We start from the raw sequence: 20721 nt of genomic DNA, 5'->3' as shown, positions 1-20721 counted from the left end.
TTTAAAGGAACAGCCCTTAAAAATGCTGTCCCCTAAATTAAACACAATGGTTATACACAAAGTTAAATTTAAAAGCTGTGGTGTTTACAAATACGGTAGGAGATCTAAGATGTTGTACATAAGCTTGGCTGAAAAATGGAAGAGATCCTTACAGACAAGTCTGATCAAAGAATCATAGAGTTAAAAGAGATCTCAAGACTGGTCTAGTTCAACCTATTGCATAGATACAAGATGTGATACTTCTATAACTACACCTAGTCAGATGCTTTTCCAGTCTTTCCTGAAAAGCTCCAATGAAAGATATTCCACAATATCCCTGGGCAGCTTGTTCCACTGTTCTACTGCTCTGACAGCTAGGAGGTTTGTCCTCAGATTTAATTTAAACCTTATTTGTTGTAACTTAAACCCATTGCCTCATGCTCCTTTCATTGTGGGAAGGCCTTTCAAATATTAGAAAACTGCTGTCACGTCTCCCGTGAATATCCTTTTTTCCAAACAAAACTAGCTGGTTCTCTTACCTTTCCTGGTATAGTTTGCAGCCTAATCCCTTAATTATTTTTATTGTTCATCTTAGGCTCCTGTCTGGGTTTTCTACATCTTTCTTAAGTTGCAGAGTCCAGAACTGTATACAGTACTATAGCTGATACCTACATTACGCTGTGGCTCCTTTGAAAGGATCTCAAGGCACCCGAGGGTGCCATGGCACCCAGGTTGAGAATCACTAATCTAAAGGTTTGCAGAAGTTTTACAAGCTTCAGAACCATACTGCACAGTTGTGCTGCTCTAGAAAACTGATATCTCTACCTAATATAGAAGGCAATATAACATTTCTGACATACTTTACTTAATAGCTGCATTTTTCTTTTTAATTTATTATAACTAGCCATGTAAAATAGACCCTTAGAATATTTCAAACATTCAGAACTGTTTTTCTTGAGTCACATATTTTGTCGTTTAATAAATTATGGATTAGCTGAGGCCTTAAGGTTAAAATTCTCCCACTACACTTCTCTTCTTTACCTGAGCAATGGTATGATCAGGACACCAACTGCGGATAAGGAGCAGTTTACGAAACGTGTCCAATAAACTGTCATAACCATCTGGAATAGGAGTCTCTTCAGGAGCTTTTTCATCAAACCAAGCTTTCCAAGCCTTCTCATTTCTTGTAACTTGCCCCAGAAGCTGGTTAAAGGGGTTCAAATTAGATAACTGTACCAGGTTGAGCCATGTCATGTCAAGGATCCATTTTTTTGGCTTTGGTTCCACAGAATTCAGATCCAAACTTGCACCTCCTGCAACATGAAAAACATCATCAAGAAGGAAATAATTATTTAAAGCTAAGTCAAAGGTGAGCATAAGTATTGATTTCTTCCTTCTTGGTGCTATCAATTTTATGGGGTTTTCAAATGCTGAAATAGGTTTTTGCATTGAATAACTATTTAGTGAATTGAATTAGTCTGAATAAGGATGAGGATCACATATTTCACAGACCCCTGGCAGATATTAAAAGAATTTTGTGATGGGACCCAATCCCCCATTCCAATAATTGTTCCTCCTGCCATGCTTTGCAAGACGCACCATAGCTAGGACCAAGAGACCAATCCCAATTATGCCATTATTTTAATGGGAACCTTGCAACCTTGCAATTGGGGTTAGCAAGATTTCCATCCAGTAGAGCTCATGAGCTGAAGCTGGGGAGTTTAACCCTCCCCAGCACTGGCAACCCAAACTCGCTGGTTGCCTGCCTGGCCATGCAGCTCTCAGTAAACTGCAGGGCAAGGCATACTGTAGTCTTTGGTCACAGTGAGCCCTGCAGCCACCCAGCATGGTGCTTACCTTGCCCTGGATACGCAGCATACTGTGACCTGGCACTCTGCCCAGCTGATGGGCTTTCTGGACTTCTGCAGGCTGAGAACTACATGGTATAGTCTTCTGATATGGGGGGAGCTCATCAGCTGATGGTCTCTCTAGGCAGCAGCTAAAAGCACAAGGTACAGCCCCATACACCGCATGGCTGTCAGCCAAGCTCTGCCATGCAACCAGCATCAAGCTATGTGGCAGGGCTACTCCATTACATGTTCAGTTTGAAACATGATGGAAACCAGCCACAAAAAATTCCACATATTTTATTTTGTGAAACATCATTTGTAGCTGGTTTCTTATTTTATCATGCCATTAATATCTTGAATGTATGGCAAAACTACTCTTTATGGTGCAATTAACAGGTTAATCGCATCGTAAGTGTAATAACTTCCAGGATCCACAGCCTCCAAAATATGGAGGGGTAGGAAAGATAGTTTTGTAACTGACACACTGGAGAAGGAGTCAAAAGAGCTGAGCTCCCCTGCTGACTCTGGGGAATGCACAATATTTGCTGAAGAGTATAAGTTGAAACCTGCCAGCATCCCATAGGGATGGTACTTTTTAGGCTTCATTTTTCTCATCTGCAAGGAAACACAAGTTCCATTCTCTTCATAGGTGGTGCCACATACATGCTCCCTTGCTTGCCGGAAGGCATAGTGCCTATATCCACATCCAGCACCTTAGACTCTCAGTTAATGAACTGAACCCTTAACTAATGTTTGGAAAATATATTAAAATTATTGTTTGGAAAGTATAGCATACATACAAGATCCTGTTAATATAATTATTGACAAGTGTGTTTTGACAATTTATGGATATATGGAAATGGACACACTTTAGGATAAATTACCTTTGATGAGCGTCTGAAACTCATTGTGAGTGATTTTTTTGGCCTGCAAATCAATCTTCAATGTCATGAGCAACGTGAATAGGAACTTGTGGTTTTCATACAGCCCTCGTACTGTATACTTGAATACTTCATAGGTGAGGTGCCCAATTATGTTGGCTACTCGCTTGGCTGTGATCTGAGATTTCACTGATCTTTCAACAGACAGGTCAAAAATGCCAAGGAATTGCCGTAAAGATGTCTGGTACATTATATTTACCAAACTCATTTCCACAATTAGGAAATAAAGGATGCTGCCACGACTAGCAACTGGACGGTATTCTTCCCGTGCAGTATTGATTTTCACCTCTGTCTCTGCTGCAGTATTTAATTTTTCACTGACCTTAAAATTAATTGAAAAGATCACATAAATTAAGTTGTGTCATTTGCAATTTATATGGCAAATATAAATAAAGGTGTTGTTTCAGATGGTAACTGTATTTAGATTTTCTGTTGTATTGCAAGAGCTTCAATATAGGCATTGTGTTTTCATGTTTATTTAAACAGCACAAAGCACATTGTCACCTGATCCTGATTAGGCCTGCTAGACTTTACTGTAATACAGAAGTGCTCATGCAGAATTTTACATTGCATGTAAGGTGCATATCTGACTTGTTCACTGGGAATAGCAATATTGTATTATGTCCTTGTTATAAAGTCACCATTTTATGTACTGGTAATAAACTCAGGAACAAATATAGAGAGACAATTCTGTTTAAAGAGTCTTTAAATATAAAAATACATTTCTAGTGTATTCAAAATTCACCTCCTCTGCAGTTATTTTAGTGATTCTTAGGACTTCTATCAAAGATGTGTCTTCAACCAAAGACCCCTCTGTGCTGGTTAGACGGACAAGAAGGTTGTCTTCAAGTTCCTGCATTTTCCTCTTGTTAAATGTCACTTCTTCCATCAGCTTGACTCTTTCTGCTTCTAGCTCCTGTAGTATATTATATTTATTAGAATCTTTAAAATTAATTAAAGAGAAATGTTACTTACACCCATACCAAAAAAGTGGGATGTCATGCATCATAGAAAGACTGGAGTTTTTGCTACCATTTCTATAGGAGGCAAAACTGTTATGTAGAAATAGAATCTATTGCACCCTCTTTTTATGTTATTCTGAAGCATGTTCAGCAATGAAAATGTAGGCCATTAATTAAAAAAAAATCCATTTGGATAAGATTGTTAGGTTGTAATTTCCAAGAACTGGTGAAAATCATCTTGCTCTGGGTAGATAAAATAAGAACAGAAAATATCTTACATGAGATAATTCTGCGTTGTTGTATGAATTGACTGGATGATCACTTACATTTCAAATTTCAATTATTCTATGATTTAGTAAGATACATTTTCTCACAGGTTATAAATTATGAGATACTTCAGCTCTGAGTACCTGTGCAATGTAAAAACTTCTGCAACAGTTACTCAGTAAAGGCACACAGTCCCTTTAGGTTTGATTTTCCTCACTCCACTGGCAAAAGGTAGACTTAAAGATCAAATAAATTGGCAGCTGGGAAGGGAAGTGATGGGGTAGCCAGGAAATGGATGTAGCATAGCCCCACCTGCTAGAAGGGCCCCAGGATCATTCTCAGCAAAGAAGAGTCCAAGCACTTTGTAGGGTGAAATCAGTAATTTTTAAACATCCATTTCTCTATAGCTGTAACTCTTTTCAACTTATTTTCATTTGCTCCAATAACCAAGACAACAGAAATGCTGTTTGGTGTTTCAAAGAATGCATGATTTTGCTATAAAATCTGAAAATCTCTCTCTTTGGAAACTTATCATTTAATGTTTTCCATTCAGATTGCATGTGCATGCTAATGTAGACATTGTTATATCTACATGGCATCCTTAGGGCTGTCAGAGAAGCTGCCCACAAGTATGCCCCACCCATCCACTTCTGTTCCACATGAACCAAACACAGACATAAGGTGGTGAAGCTGCTCCAGGGACATCCCTGCCACCATTCTCAAATACACAGGAAGCAGTTATCTCTAGCGTGGAGCCCAGTGGTGCCCCTGGAGTGAGTTCACCACTTCATTTCTGGGTTCAGTGTCTGCAATCAGGAGCAGGTGGGCAGGAAGTACTCAGAAGCAGCACTCCCTGGGTGTACTGGGGATGCAGTGTAGATGTATTCTTAGAAAGTTACAAATAACAGTCACAATTAAAAGGAGTGATTCAAACATGAGTCCTACCTTAACTAAATTCTTCCACTTTTATTTTCACTTTCATACTAGGACCACATTAGGAACAGTAAGCTTTATAATGTGTTAGGGATAATTCAGTAAAAGACTGCGTGTGCTTCTACTGTTGCCTCTCAATTTTTGGACCACCATAGCTACAATATCACTCTTACACTCCTGTGCTTATATTCTAAGAAAAAAATAGGCATCTAGAAAATTCATTCTGTTTTTAATATTTAAAATATATTTCTTTAAAACAATGAATTAATATCCAAGTTTTCAGGTTGTTGGTTGTAGCCTTGTTGGTCTAAGGACATACACAGGCAAGGTTCTTTGAGTGGAGGTGATATCTTTTATTAGACCAACTGAGTAGCTGGAAAAAAAGTTCTTAGCAAGCATCGGGGGCAATCACCCTTCTTCAGGATGCCTCTACTTCGGTAACACACCATGATTTGACCCCAACACTGAGTCATGAAAAGGGACTGAGAAAGAGAAGGACCCACACCGCCTTTTCAGGTGCTCAAGGAAGGTGGAATAAAATTGCATGTAAGTACCTATATCCACTTATAGGTCTAACAGGTGGAATAGAATCTGGACTTAAAATTCTGAGGAATACCTATGAGGATTTTCAAAAGCACTGAATATGCCTTTGTTATATACCAAGGATAAAGGAACTTCTTAAAAAGTAAGTGGACACAGACAGATACCTTGTGAACACTACAAGTGCTCTAGGAAGCTGTTTTTCAAAAGACTGACTGGTAGGGACCTACTTTTAATCAGAGGAATCTCCAAAATCACCACTTCACATCCTTACCCACAACTACAAGGAGCAATATCTGGAACATCAGGAATATCAATATAGGATGATATAGTTGAGGATGGTCCTGCTTTGAGCAGGGGGTTGGATTAGATGACCTCCTGAGGTCCCTTCCAACCCTAATTTTCTATAATTTTGTATCCTATGACCTGCCAGAGGTAAACATGAGGCAACAATGCTGCCAATGCAACAATAAGAAAGCAGCTGGTAAATATATGCTCAGAAAATCCTAGGAACATGTCCCATGCTACAGAGGAAAATAATCCCCCTCCTTCCCCATAATCCATGTTAATCTGATTTTGGGGAAAAATACCTTCCCAACACCAAGTTTGGTGATTGATATGACCTTGAGCAGAACAGCAAGATGTTATACCTAGAAAACTCTGGAATTCTGCTACCAGCAGGAACATCAGTATACCTCAGTCAAAACCCCCTAGACATACCAATGGCCAATGTCCCAATAGCTCAGAGGAAAGAGAAAAAAAACCCTCCAGAAGCCAGTACCATTCATGATGGATAAATGTTCCTTCCTGCCCTACTGGTGACTAGCAAATCCCTGTGGTTTTTTTTCCTCTTCTCTATTCTATGTTTTCCACAAGACAGATTTTCAGAGGTTTTCAACCTAAAAATTCTCAGCACCTATTAAAAATCTAGTTTCACATTTTCTCTTGTGTGGAAGTAAACCCAAGAAGACTTCAGCTTTCATTCACATTTTAATAACGACACTCTTTGAGCTTGGCCAAGATGCAAAACAAATCCACTCATGATATACATACTGGGAAATATTTTATTTCATACATATTAAAATACTACTGATCCAAGGCTTAGCACTTACCTGTTTTTCAGTGAGGATGACACGGCCAAGGAGCTGATCTTCCAATCCTTTCAAGGTAACAGTGAAATCAATCACAGCTGTTTTGGCACTGATCTCAGGAGTATAGGAAGGATTAGCTAATTTAGTTGTTATATAAAGGGTAAATCCCGTCATCACATCTACCTCCTTGTCACCTACTTTTACCTGAAAATAAAAGAGAAATAGAACAATTATGATCTTTTTTCCAAAGAAAGATAATCTTACTTATAGAAATCAAAAATAGAATTAAAATCTCCTGTAACCTAGTTGCGTTTCCCTCCTCACCCCCATCCCTCACTTGGGCGATCTGTCTTTCCCTACCAGCTCTGTCATCTTTTTTGGATTCACAATCCTAAATGTCCACTAATAAAAGTCAATCTGTTCATTTCAAAGGTGCCCATCACTATATGTAGTTAGCATTTGGCTTGAGGTATCAAGTCTACTGCCCTTTTATTTTTGTGTTTAAAATTCATCTTACTTTATGAGTTGAGCCAGATCTTATGAAATTTTTTTCCAAAATGCTATCTAGAGCAGGATCGAGTTCTTCTCCAACATCTTCTATTAACAGAGGTCTTCCCAGGGAAAGGCAGTCTTCTATATGATTCCTGAAGTACTTGTGGTTCAGAGCTGTAACCTAAAAAGATTTGTTTCCAGTAAAAATACCATCTTGTCATATATAAAGTTCAATATAAAATCTATCAACACTGTAAAAAATGGAATTCTCCCTGACCAACTACATGCATCACCACAATATATAGGCTTGCTCCTGTTTCCTTTGAAATTAATGAAAGTTTTGCCCTAGACTTGATGGGGAGGAGGAAGATTGATTTTTTTCCCCCCTCATTGTTGCATATCTCATTTACTTGCTTACATGCCTCCAGTCACTGTAGTACCTAAGTACTCATTTTTAACCTAACACCCACTCAGGTTGAGAGCAGTCCCCAGGAAGTGTGGCTTTTGGGTTCAGTGCCCTCTCTAGCATCAGGGGGTTCAAAACCATATCTCCTGCCTGCAAGAAGAATACCTTAACCATATGACCATAGGCCATTCTCTTTGGGGTATTCTCTACCCAACACTGTTAAAGGTGGACTGCTCTGAAGAAAGAAATGCAAGATTCTTGGTGCCAGAAAGACAGAGCACAAGAGGGAGTGTGCTGCTATGGGGTGGGGAGGTCCTGAGAGTCACATTTCTTAAGAGACTGCCCTAGTCACTGGGCTTTTCTGGATGAAATCAGAATACCTTTCTAAGTCTACTTCCATGCCTAATAGGTGGACTAGAATCAGACTGTAACACGGAGACAGAGACTGTTATGGACAAAAGGGAAAATGCACCAAAACAGCTGCTGCGTGTGTAAACGAACAGCCAATATAAGACTTGCAGACTATAAATGTAGGCAGCCACAGGGAGGGAGAGAGGCTCATTAGCAAAAAGGATAAATTCTTCAGAGCCAGGGATTCACCTGCTCCAGGTATGCTGATGGACAGAGTGAGATAAGGGTGTGCCCAGAGGCAGTCAGAGGATAGCACTCTGTGAAAAGAACAGCTGCTGGAGAAAGCTCTGCAGGGAGCCAAGAGGGAAAGAAAGGACCCACTGGAGAACTCAGGCAGGAGACAGAACCCTCAGGTGCAGGGTGAGTGACCTAGGTTAGGACATGCCCAGAGGGAGATTCATTTACTCCAAGCAGGGAGGATTTTGCTTATGTTAAAGCGATGGCCTGTCCTCTTTGCTTGCATGGCTGCCCAAGCAGGGCTGCCTGTGTTGAAGTGATAGCATTTTTTGTTCTTTTAAACATTGACTTACCCAGTGAGAGACTGTTTAGTTAAGGCATGAGCCTGCCTTTATGTTGTGTTATACTCAGAGGGCTCATTTCTTTGTTATAGTTTAAGACCAGTGGTTTGGATGGGGAGTATTAGGGGTGAAAGAGGTCTCAGCAATGCCCAGAGCTGGGCAGAGATAGGGCCAGGGGGCTCAATGACCAAAGCAGGTTGGGGATAAAGCCAAAGCAGGTGAGAGCCCAAAGCTAGGCAGAGCCAGGACTAGAGAGCCCAGTGCCCAAAGCAGAGTGCAGAGCCATAGTAGGTGAGACAAGGGCTGGAGTCCAGAAGCCGGGTCCAGTACAGTGGGCCTGGGATAAAAGGTCCAGAAAGAGAAAGAGGGCAGAGGCGAAGAAGGCCAAGACCCCAACAAAGGGAAAGTGGCTGAACAGTAACACCAGCAAGGCATAGGCTTGTCTGTACGTGAGGTAGGAAGCCACAAACACAGCCTTAAGGCACTAGGTGTCAAGACACAGAGAAAGCGAGTTAGAGGGACTAGACAAAATGGTTTCTCTGGGGCACTTTGGTCACCTCCCAATCCTCTATTTTCAAATAACATTCAAGGCGTGGCAGGTGAGTGAAAAAGAGGGAAGGGCCCCAGGAACTGGAGGAGGCAGAGTCTGGTGGTCACCATAAGGTGCTACGGTGCCACTCGAGCCTGCCTTCCTACACTGACCTATATACTTGTACTAAACCTGTTGGCACTTTTAAATGTTAAAATCGAAGGACCTGTATAACCACCAGACATATACCCATAGCTTCTGATATAGTGAGAATAATAAAGAAAAAAACAACTATGACATGACCAAAGCATATCAGGATGTTCCAGATGTAATGATATGCCCAAAGCCCTTACTCTTCCATAGAACTGGCCATGAACTTTTTCCTCTCTGACTCCCAACCTGAAAGCTCATCTTATTTAGTGACAGGAAACAAAAGAATCTGATGCCTGGCCCAAAGGCTTTATTTAAGGATGCCAAAGATATGGCCCACAGGCCAAATCTGGCCTGTGGATTCCTATGATTTGGTCCATGGTATTAGAGCAACCCCAAGCACTTCATGAGGCATGCACCAGCCCTGGCCCTATAAGCTGCATATGGCGCACAGAGCCAATCAGTCTGGTGAACGCTGCATGTAGTGCAAGGGGCTGGACCCAGTGCCATGGAAGCTTTGCACAGCACAAGGGGCTAGTCTGGGGTGCACACTGTATGCAGCATTCACGCTAGACTGGCTGTGCACACTGGCTCCAGAGCTGGTCCAAATTAGGCCTACAGACTGGCCCCACACAACAGAGCCAGTACAAAGGTCTGGTCCAGTGTGGGTACCTCATGCAGTGTGCACCCTGTGCCAGATCTGTGCATAAGCCCCAGACTGAAGCTGGCATATACTGTACACAGTGCCAAGACTGCTCTGGGGTGTGTACTACATGAGGTGCCTGTGCCAGATCAGCCCTGTGTGCTGGTTCCTGTGTGCTTCGCCTCTGCCCTCTTTCTCTCTCTGGACCTTTTATCCCAGGCCCACTGTACTGGACCCGGCTTCTGGACTCCAGCCCTTGTCTCACCTACTATGGCTCTGCACTCTGCTTTGGGCACTGGGCTTTCTAGCCCTGTGCCAGTCTGTGACCAATCCAGCCTGCAGACCAGCCCCATGCCACTCATCTGACCCACACAACTTCTGCAGAGCTGGATAGTTCAATACCCCTGCCCTAATTTAATGTCTATAATCCTAGAGTTGATAAACACATCCAAAAAGCACAAATATAAAAAAGAGAGAGTTCTTTGAAAATACTTACAAAGGGACTTGTAAAGGAAAAGTGAGTGACATTGACAAAAACCTTAAAAAGTTGACAAACATAAATGTAGATGTTTTTCCATAAGGAGAATTGGAGGGAAAATGTTTTGGCCTTTAGAAACAGGCTTAACTACTGGTCTGCGGACAGATAATTGGTACAAGAATTATTTCAGAGCCCACATCCCCGCAAGAAACCATGAACATGCCCTTATGTGTTTGAAGTTTGTGAAGACACTCAATAAATGCATTACATCAGTTAAAAAAAAAAAAAAAGCAACACATCCTCTACAAAACCAGAATATAAAAAAAAATTAGGGAAATGGAGTTACTTTCTATTAAATTAACAGCTGACTATTTGAGGAAAGACAAGCCTAATGACATGAAATTATTATTAAAAAATAATTGAGAGAACTTCTTCAAAATCAATATGATTTCTACCTGGAAGACATTATATATAGAACAGCTTTTAGGGGAGGGCTATAAAGGTTGCCAAATAACATCTACCTTGTGGCTAGAGTGCTGTGTTATAGGAATCTGCAATATTTTGAAATACTTTTCTATTCCTCCCTCTCTCTCTCTTCCATTTTCTCTTATCATTTACCTGAACTGTAAACGTAATGTCATCTATTTATCATTTCTGTGGATGACATTATATATTGGATTACAATTTTGGGATATATATCAAAATGTAATGACTTCTCTCTCTGGGGAGGGCAGGCCTTGGGAAACTAACCAGTGCAGACAAGATCTGGTCGTCTTTTAATTACTGCATATGGAAGAGATTTAGCTCCACCTAAATGCCTCCAAGCAGGCCTAAATAAAAAATGTACATCCTTAATATCTTTGATCAACGCCCACCAAATCCTATAGGCTTTCAAGCCTATACTACGGGGCATTCCCATAAACATTCTTTTAAGTACCTGTGTTTTCATCTGTTAAATTTTTCATCGACAAAGTATCCTTAGCATCTAAATGTTTGCTTCTTGTTATGCCCAGAATTGCCTGAGCCTTGACAGGGTTAAGCTGGTCATCTAAATCCAGTTGGGATCTACAAACTAGGTGTTCCTCCACCTATTTTGTCTGCAGGGTCCAATCAAAGTACACTAGCCAGATCTGGCCCCTCAGTTTCTAGCACACTTGAGAGCAACTGCTGGAAAGAACCCCAAGGAGCAGTTTCACCAGCATACTTCTAGGTTTGGAGCCTTTATGGAAGGGTAAAGGCAGGTTGGACACTGGAAAGCCCTCTGTCTCCAAAAGCACTATAAAAGGAAAGCAAAGGCCTAATTTAGGCCTGTGGACTTGGATCACTTTTTTCCCAAATATGATGAAAGGTGCTTGAATCTTGGAAGCTTGTCTTCTAACTTTCCCAACTATACAAGAATTCCTCTGGGTGTGTAAGTTCTTGGCCTGTAGCCAAACAAAAAATGGCTACTTAGGTGACCAGGAATGAATAGAAGGTCACCCCGTATGTTTGAAGAGCTTATGGATTTGGAATGTTACATAAAGTCTAAGCTCCCAAAGATGAAATATTGGTTGTAGCATGAAGTAAGTAAGCAGGTATAATAAACACAATTTTCAACACACGTGTTCGTTACATACATGAAGTGTGAGTGTGAAGTGAAATTAGACCACATATTTAGAAATACTTAAATGAAAAATGCTGACACTCATCCAAGAATGCCAGACTTCCTTTCCACATACATGTTTTTTCCTACCTCAACTCTTCTTTCTCTTTCCCTGTTCCTGCATGTTTCCCTATTTTATTCCTGTAGCCCACCCTATTATCTTTTGTTGTCTAGTCTTGCTATATGGATGAATTGTAAAACAGCATAATTCTATCAAAGATCCCATGAATTATGCAGTATGCCATACTAATACAAGTAATGAGTGATTTACCTTTCTATAATTTATATTGCCTCTTTCTGTAGGCAAATTAATAAAACATTCATCACAAAAATATACAATGTATTAATATATTTATAAAATATACACGTTTATGCATGTGTATATATAAATATATATGTAAATGTTTTTTATATATTTATACACACAAACATTTCAACATTTCTTTATATCTTTACACCAGCGATAGTATAAAATGAATATCTGATTCCAGATACCACAATATATGACCCATATGTGGTAGCATTTTTTTTTTGTAAAAGAAACTGCACTACTAGCAGCAGTCTAAGAGGAGACAGAAATGAAAACTGTTTTAAACAAAGGGTGTACCTGGAGTTCATGATTCTTTTCTTTGTTTTTAATCCAAATTTTTCCTTGACCTTGTGGGTCAATCAACAAAGGATATCGAGATGCCTTTGTGACAATAATTCCATTCTGAATTGAAAGGTCATCATTTGGAAGACCCTGGAGATTCCATTCACCAACTGCAGCATTGTCAGCAAGCATACTGATGAGGTTAAGAGCCTAATATAAAATATTAAATTGCAGAATTAATAGTGTAGCCTTATTAAAGTAGTTGGGTGGAAAGCCAGTTTCTGAAAAAAAATAATCATGATAATAGTTCTTTAGTAAAAGTTAAAACCTGGAAACTTTACTCAGGAAATGTTAGCATTTTATCTGAATAAGGATTTCAGGAAATCCTTGGGAAAGTATTTCTAACAGGATAAAATTCCTAATCTTCTCACAGTAGATGACAGAATATTTTAGCTCTCAGTTTATATTGTTTACCTCAAGGAATCCTTCTGTAGGTTTTCTATTTAAATTCTTCCCTAAGGAGGCTAGGGCCCACATCTTCAAAGATATTTAGGTGCTTATCTCCTCTTTAGAACCTAACACCCATTGGTTTCAGGTGTCTTGACTGGCACCACAGAGCCAGAATTAAAAAGCAAGTGTTTCTTGTGATCATGCTGGGTGTAGTCCACAACCCAAATCTGTTTCTAATCTGAGTAAGCTACCCTCTTTTTTACCAATCCCAGAACAACCAGGGACTCTTTGACTACCGAAGGTCAAACATCAACATCATTCAACATCTTTCTGAGTAGAATTGTTCTATACAGCTGGAAATTCACATGATGCTCTCCAGTGGACCCTGAAGACCAACATGAGAGTTAATAAAACTGGTATGTATAGGAAACAAAGACTACTTCTATTTGCATTCTTTTGTTCTAGTTCTATTTGCCCTGAAGCTAATCCTCTGGAGCAGTTTAAATAATTTAATAAAAGGAAGCTTCAGAACATCCTCACAAGGCTGAGAAACCTATTCACTCCACTTTTCAGATGGAAAAAGTGAGACTCAAAATAGCCAAGTGTTAAGGGTGAGTTTCAAATGAATTCCGGAGGTACCTATACTTAGATGCTAGAATAGCTAGTGCTTAGGTCCCTTCCCCTGGGGAGGAATTCCATTTTGAGCAGGTTTATGCACCTAGGATCTCTATATAGGCTTTCTTTTCTGCTCAGGGAAATCCATCTGCTTTTTTTTTTTTTAAGTACTTAATTCACTAAAAAAAAAAGAAAAAAAATTATGAGGAAAGGTAACTGAACAAGAATGCTCTCAAAAGAGTTTCAGAGGACCTGACTTATAGGCGACTGATTTTTCTTCTCTGGGGACTAGTACACTCCCACTCTTGGGGAATAAGAAGCCTGAGAGACATCCGAAAAGCAAGAAGTAATTACTTCTGCAAGAATCATTTGATGCTGCATATCTGGAGAAGATACTCTCTAAGACAGACATATGTAGACTGTTGGTAGGATGACAAATCCAGGTCTGGAATGTTTATACCACCTTGGGAAGGAATCCTTTGTGTGTGTACAGCTCTAGTCATATATATCTATATCTATCTAGCTATATCTATAGAACAAGACATATTAGCTTCTGAACTGTGAAATGTTACTTTTATTCTTGTGTGTGTTATAGCAAGTAGAAAGTAAAAGCATTTATGCCCTAAACCTGTCTCATCAGCCTCACCTATGCACCCCAGTACAGCAGTTTAACTGAAGGTATAATGCTAAACTGATTTACTTAAACTGATGAAAATCCCTTTACTTGGACACTCTTACATCACTTTAAACCTGGTTTGCATTAGTTTAACTTCCTCTGGTTTGTAAATTTAAGATTATGGTAAATTATTAACAATTATGGTTGACCTAGTTCAACATCACACTTTTTGTTCAATTGATGTAACAGTGTTGAAACAAAACCCATCTCTGCAGACAAAGGGGCTCACAATCAAAGGAGCTACTCCATAATATAGGGCACAAGAAATCCAGGATCCCACACAGAGGTTGCTTACATGGCAGGTAACCAACCCCCTGATGGCAATGACTGACCTTGACTCACTGAAAGAACGAGCATCAGGTACCCATCCATTTTACACCACATTTTACAAGAATAAATGGAAATAATTCTTTGAGGCATGCTGATGAGAAATGCTATGTAAAAGCTAAATATTATGATTATCTATATCTATATGTATCTATGTATATAGATACAGATATATATAGAGAGAGATAGGATAGATCTATCCATCTATCTATCCATCGATCTATATAGATCTCTGGTGAACAAGAATAAAAGTAACATCTCCCAGTTCAGAAGCTAATATGTCTTGTCCTGTTGTTGGTTGTAAAAACATTTTCACATCACATTAAAGAGTGAAATTAAACAAGTGACAGTGATATTAAGAGAAAAGCTGCTGAGTTCCATTTTACAAACAATTGCTAGCAAATCTTGGTTACCATTTGACTAATCTTAAGTAGAAATCACAGGACTTTTTGTTTTCAGAGCAAAGAGAAGTTTGCTTTTGCCAGCTCAATTTAAGACCAGTGGGTTAAAGTAATCATAACACCATTTAGCCAAAAAAAGGGAAAAAACAAATCAGACTTTGATACAAAGCCTTCCTTTATCTGAAAGGATAAGCTGTAATGACAGTTAAGAACTGTAATGACAAAACAAGTATCCAGATGTTTAGTGCTGGCAGGAAGAATAATGCATTGCAATGGAAAGGGAGTGTCTGGGCAACAAAAGAGACACATCAGAAAGTAAGATAAGAAACCTGTCACCTCACTGCAGCAAGATCCTTCCCCTTCCTCCATGCATTCCATGCTTGGACTACCCAAGCAAACAAGCGGTCATTCTCATGAGAGAATTTCTCTTGCAATGGGGATCCTTCCAGATTGACACTGGAAAATCTTTCTTCTGGAGGGGGCAGGTTTCCCCCAGGAGAAATTGAATGAATGCTTGTAGTTTCTATCAGGAGAGCAGGGATTCTCAATAGAAATGTAATGCCTGTATGTGGCTTCAGTGCTGACAGGCCTAACTTTAAGGTACCCAACCTTAAAAGCGGAAGTCACAAATCTGAGTTTGGCAGCTAAATCTCCCAGGCAGTGAATGAGGAGGCCTAAAACAACCAATGGGAAACACTGAAGAGAGGGGAATGCAGGGCTGTCCCTGGGTGGGGGAGTGAATCAAGGTGACCCCCCTGGGCCACACTCTTTGGGGGGCCCCGCGGAGCCTGGTGGAGTGGCTGTAGCAACTCCACGCTGCTGCTGGTTTCACATCCGGCCACTCAACACCCTTGATGCCAAATCTGCTGCCGGCTTTCTTGTGTCTGGGGGCGAGATCCTGCACAGCCTGATTTGCCCCAGGCCCCGCACCCTGCTCGAGTCATCTCTGGGGGCATGTCTGAAGTCCTGACTTTCTCCCATAATTTGGGATCTATGTCAGATAGGCAAGTAACATGCAAAATTTCCTCCTGGATTTAAATGCCAAATGTGTTTCTTTAAGTATGGTGAACTCATTCACCACTTTCTTGTAAGATTCTGACACTATCTATATTTTTTGTACAAGCATACTATTTACAGCATACACTCTAATCTGCTCCCAATGCTGCTGATACGTTTTATCCAAAGACTCTTTAAGGCAAAATCTATGAACAGTCTCTGGTGCATGGGACCAGAACCCAGGTCTCCCTGCTCTTAGGCAAGTGCCTCATTACTGGAGTACAAAATCTTTCTCATATCTTCTGGCCTCAAGAATCTGTATTTCAGGTTCAACAGGAGGAGTGGAGAGTGAGAGTGCTCCTATTCAAGCCTAACCCATAGCTAAGTGGCTGGGATGCTCTTCTGAGAGGTAGGAGAAGTCCATTTCAACTTCCTGAGGCTGAGGAGGACCTGGAGCCCAGGTCTACCACATCTTGGGCAAGTGCTGTAACTGATAACCTATTACAATAATAGTAGATACTACCTTTACTGTTTCTGTCTTAAAAGAGGAGGGTAAACCAGACCTCCATAATTCAAGAAACAACTTAAGTGCATAAGTCCAAAAAACAACTTAAGTGAAACCCAATCTTACCCAAGTACATAGATCTGGAGGGCAACAGAATTTCTGACACACCCCTTTCTTTGGTATTTCCTATCAGCTCATGGAGCTGCCTGTTATAAACTTGTTCTTTGGTGACTAATTCTTCTCAATAGGTGCATCTACATGTCACTGTATGGCAATGTTGCTATGGTGCCATAATTTAGTACTTCTTTTTAGAAGTACTATAGCAAGGTGCAGTATGGGTGGGTACTGGATCATGCAGGTGATGCACATTTAGATTTTCCAGCTACATAACTGTAGCAGCGTGCTATAAGTGGGGAGCATGCCACTATGGCAATGTAGCAGTTAATCACATGTAGGCCCTCATGATTGCTATGTCATCATGCTGTACAGTGCCGTGTAGACATGCCCACTCGGTGCCAAGGTAACTTAGGCATCAAATTCAGGTCCATGAATTCCAGGCCTTAGAGCAACAAAGTCCTTTTTTGGGTCTGGGCTTAGGTATCTATAACTGCTCCATTCTTTATTTAGTTTTACTATCACCAACTGGCTTGAAAGATCTGCTGAAATGGTAAAGAAAGAGATTCTCAGACTGCAGTGCTTTGGTTGAATTTGCTAATTCCACCATGTGACAAAGGTCCTGGACATATGAACAGGAAAATCCCAGCTACTCAAAGGTGCAAAAAGTTGTAACCACATGATACAACCCCTTGAACTGAGGTAAATCCACCCTAACTCAGGAAATCTTGCTTCAGTTACAAACCAGGGCAGTTTTTTTTCTTAGGCACAATGGTTTCTTCCCAGGACAGCTGTTTGTGGCAGATATCCCAAGGCAATTACTTCTAGGCTTTTGCCTCAAGGTTACCTCAAGGTAGTCATGGCAAAGTATATATAGGATTTATGATGCACTGAAATAAAAGGGGAATTTTTAATGAGATTTATTCATATTAGCATAATTGCCAATATTCTTTTGTTCTTTATTTTTTAAAAACTCTGATGAGGCATGACAGCCTTTAAATCACTTAAAATAATTTCTCCAATGTTCCTAAGAGCATTTCTCTATGTATTTTTTATTCTAGAAAAGGAACACTTACATCACTGAATGGAATCTTGTTGTGGATCATCTCTCTCTTCCAGAGTTGTAGCAGCAGGTTTCTATATTCCTGATTGAATGGCCCACAGTAAGAGAGAAAGCCTGTGGCCAGGAGAACATTTCCCACCAACTGAATAATTTGATTCTGAAAATTTTTGCTGCTTTCTGTCCAACGAATCTAAATTTTAAATTGTTGTAAAGAACTCTGTTAGATTGACACAATACTCAATTGAAGTTCAAATCAATGTTTTTACTTTTTCTTACCAGTATACTTTTAAGGTATTAGAACTATTTTTTATTAAAACAATTCATTTTGAAAGTGATAGAAGTTGCCTAAGTGATGCAGTATTGCTTGTTTTTTATTTTCCCCCTTCTTCATGCACTCCTGTCTCTCTTGTATTTGTTCCATAGGCACTATCAATCTGGCCGTTCACTTCTTATGTAGACAAAAATGCCATTTATGACAATGGTACTTCTTTCTGAATGAAGACCACAGAAGCAGAACCTGGGTGCGTCTACATAAGACATTTCCTGTGGAGTAGACTAATTAGCTCCATGGTAAATGTCACATTTCTACATGTGTACCCCTATTAGACTGGAGTAAACTAATTAACTCCACAGCAGCGCACCTGTAGACACTCCCCCAGCTGGCTGAGGCACAAGGGTGCTTCAGTGCAGGGGCTGCCTGCCAGCTAGCCCTACACTGGAGCACCCTTGCCCCAGCCAGTCCCTCTGCAATACATTGAGTTGGGAGGAACAGGCCTGGGCTGGCAGACTGATCCCCAGGGCTCCTGGCCAGCTGGGGATGCTTTGATCTGGCTCAATGTGCTGCATTCCCAGGAGCACATTTAAACAACACGCCCGGGAACAATAAGCTCCACAGTTTATTGTTTCACATTAACTGCATGTGTAGATGGGCTCCCTGAGTGTCTTTTAAGAATCAACTTACAATGCTGTGAGCCTTTTTAAAAATACAGAAGTCCCACAAGTCCTGAAAAATCCTGTGATCATGAAAACCCACTACACTGATTCCCAGCCACCATTTTGTGTCTGCTCTTTCAGTTTATGCAGTAATACCAAAAGACATAGACAAAGCACTCTTCTCTTCTGATGTGTAGTTTTAGAGCACAGTCATGAAAACAATAAAGATAGCTTTCTTTCCTCAAACTTCAAGGATATGATGCAGGAAGCAAAAGCTTCTTCACTAGTCTTGCACAGGCATAGTATTCAGTTTTTAAAAATCTTCATGATGGAATCATTGAGATCTGGCAATTCCATTCCACTACTTCCATTTCTGTATATCAGCAATAAACCAGGATGGATTGTGAAAAAAACAAAACAGGAAAGGAAGCACTTATGACAACTGTCAATGTAAAGAATAAATGGTGAAGTCTGGTCCCCAGTAGAGTGAATAGCAAACACAAAGTTTACCTGACCCAAATAGTTATTAGGTACTACCAAATAATTAACAAAGGAAGAATATCTTCCTTTGGAGCCTTTAGGAAACCTTCAGTTTCCATCAGCCACTGAATGGCAACTCTGATATCATCAGCATTTCCAGTTTAGTTTTCTTTTGGAGATTTATAAGCACAAATTCAATTTTTGCACTAGACATATGGAGGTTTAGGGGTTTGGAGATTTGAAATGCTGCCAAGTCTTATTTTTTTTAATGGAAAAACTACTTTTACACCTGCAACTCAATTGATTATGGACACAGGACACTGCAAAATCAAAAATGTATCCTAAAGGTTATTGTATTTTCAATGCAGAATTTTACATAATTAATCATATAAAGGTTATACTTATGATAAAAGAAACTTATTTTGTATTTTTCTCCATGATCAAAAACTATATAGCTCTTCAGGGTAAAACATAAATACTAAACTTGGAAACAAATTTATTATACATAATCTAAATATTTTTAAAATGGCTCTTTTAAAATTGTTCAGGTATAGAAATAGAAACATAAATTATTTTTGTAAAATTCAACTCAAAATATTTTTCAGGGAATTAATTAGTTAGTTCTTTAAACTACAGTCCTTGCATACCTGAAAAAAAGAATAAGCACATTTAGAAATATTGTCAAACAAATATTGAGTTAAATCATAGTCCTTGTTCTTACTGATGTTTTGCCAAAACTGCATCCACTCCTTGAGCCTAGCCCTTAGTCCAACCTGATCTCAGTGACCACAATGAGCATATAGAAAAGTCTTATGTACATAAACAACTCATAACTTTTTTAGATAGGTCCAATTAATCAAAAAATGTATATGCATCTAAAAAGCAATGACATACACAGTAAAGTTTTCATATGATCCTTTTTAATCTGTGGATTTACTTAGCACTGTTGTTTATCAGTAAGGAATGCACACAAACTATATAATCTAATTTATGCTAGATTTCTGCTCAGATGCATCAGTACCTTTTCTCCACCTAATCCTTCAATAAGGGTAGTGGCATTGTTCATCTTCTCCCTGCAAGCCTTAGCATCATCCAGTAAAGCTTGCTTCTCTCTCATGGCAGCATCATACATGGCTTGGACTTCATCCAATTCTCTCTGCTTCTCCTCAAGCTGGTTTTGAGCATTATTCAGTTCAGTCTGGGCAACTGTCAGCCTTGCTTCTTGCAATGCTAGATTTGCCTACATATATTTTAAAGTGAAAAATATTTAATACTGATTATTTGACAACTCCAACTTAATAGCATTCTTCCCATGATCCTGTAGTGTGACATGTACTCTACTTTATCATTTTTAATATAATTCTTTGCTTAAAACAACAATATTCCAATATGTTTGCTTTTTCAGCTTCAGTTACTGATAGAAAGCAAGTCTGCTGCTTGATGTAACACTAACTTGCACGCTTAGCTGTTATTTTTAGGCCAAGCCTACAGTAATAAACAGTTTTAAATTAGTGGTGCTACTGAAGGTCATCATGAAATGCCTATACATAGAAGACGGAGATAATTTGTTTGGTATTATACCCAATACTCAAATTTCCTTTGTAAGCAGCTTTCGAATGACAGGGGAAATCAGGAGGGCTGAGCCCCCCAAAAGGGATGAGAGAGAGAGAGGGAGAGAGGGAGAGAGGGAGAGAGAGAGAGAGAGAGAGAGAGAGAGAGAGAGAGAGAGAGAGAGAG

At 39.7% G+C, this 20721-nt stretch overlaps 1 protein-coding gene across 1 annotated transcript in view; it reads right to left on the bottom strand.

The window, feature by feature from the left end:
• LOC109313479 (dynein heavy chain 5, axonemal-like) overlaps window positions 1–20721 on the bottom strand; it is a 275004-nt gene that overhangs the window by 65488 nt on the left and 188795 nt on the right. The window contains exons 60-67 of the mRNA XM_019540081.1: window positions 20006–20224; window positions 17585–17761; window positions 12440–12634; window positions 7081–7236; window positions 6585–6767; window positions 3516–3686; window positions 2714–3092; window positions 1021–1292 (exon numbers count right to left, since the gene is read on the bottom strand). Coding sequence (XP_019395626.1) covers window positions 1021–1292; window positions 2714–3092; window positions 3516–3686; window positions 6585–6767; window positions 7081–7236; window positions 12440–12634; window positions 17585–17761; window positions 20006–20224 — 1752 coding nt within the window. The remainder of the gene's footprint in view (window positions 1–1020; window positions 1293–2713; window positions 3093–3515; window positions 3687–6584; window positions 6768–7080; window positions 7237–12439; window positions 12635–17584; window positions 17762–20005; window positions 20225–20721) is intronic.

The sequence above is a fragment of the Crocodylus porosus genome, unplaced genomic scaffold (genome assembly GCF_001723895.1).
Source record: "Crocodylus porosus isolate Cpor-Errol unplaced genomic scaffold, CroPor_comp1, whole genome shotgun sequence".
In the NCBI taxonomy this organism is placed as follows: domain Eukaryota; kingdom Metazoa; phylum Chordata; order Crocodylia; family Crocodylidae; genus Crocodylus; species Crocodylus porosus.
The sequence above is the reverse complement of the archived record's forward strand: the minus strand, read 5'-3'. Positions and strand labels throughout refer to the sequence as shown.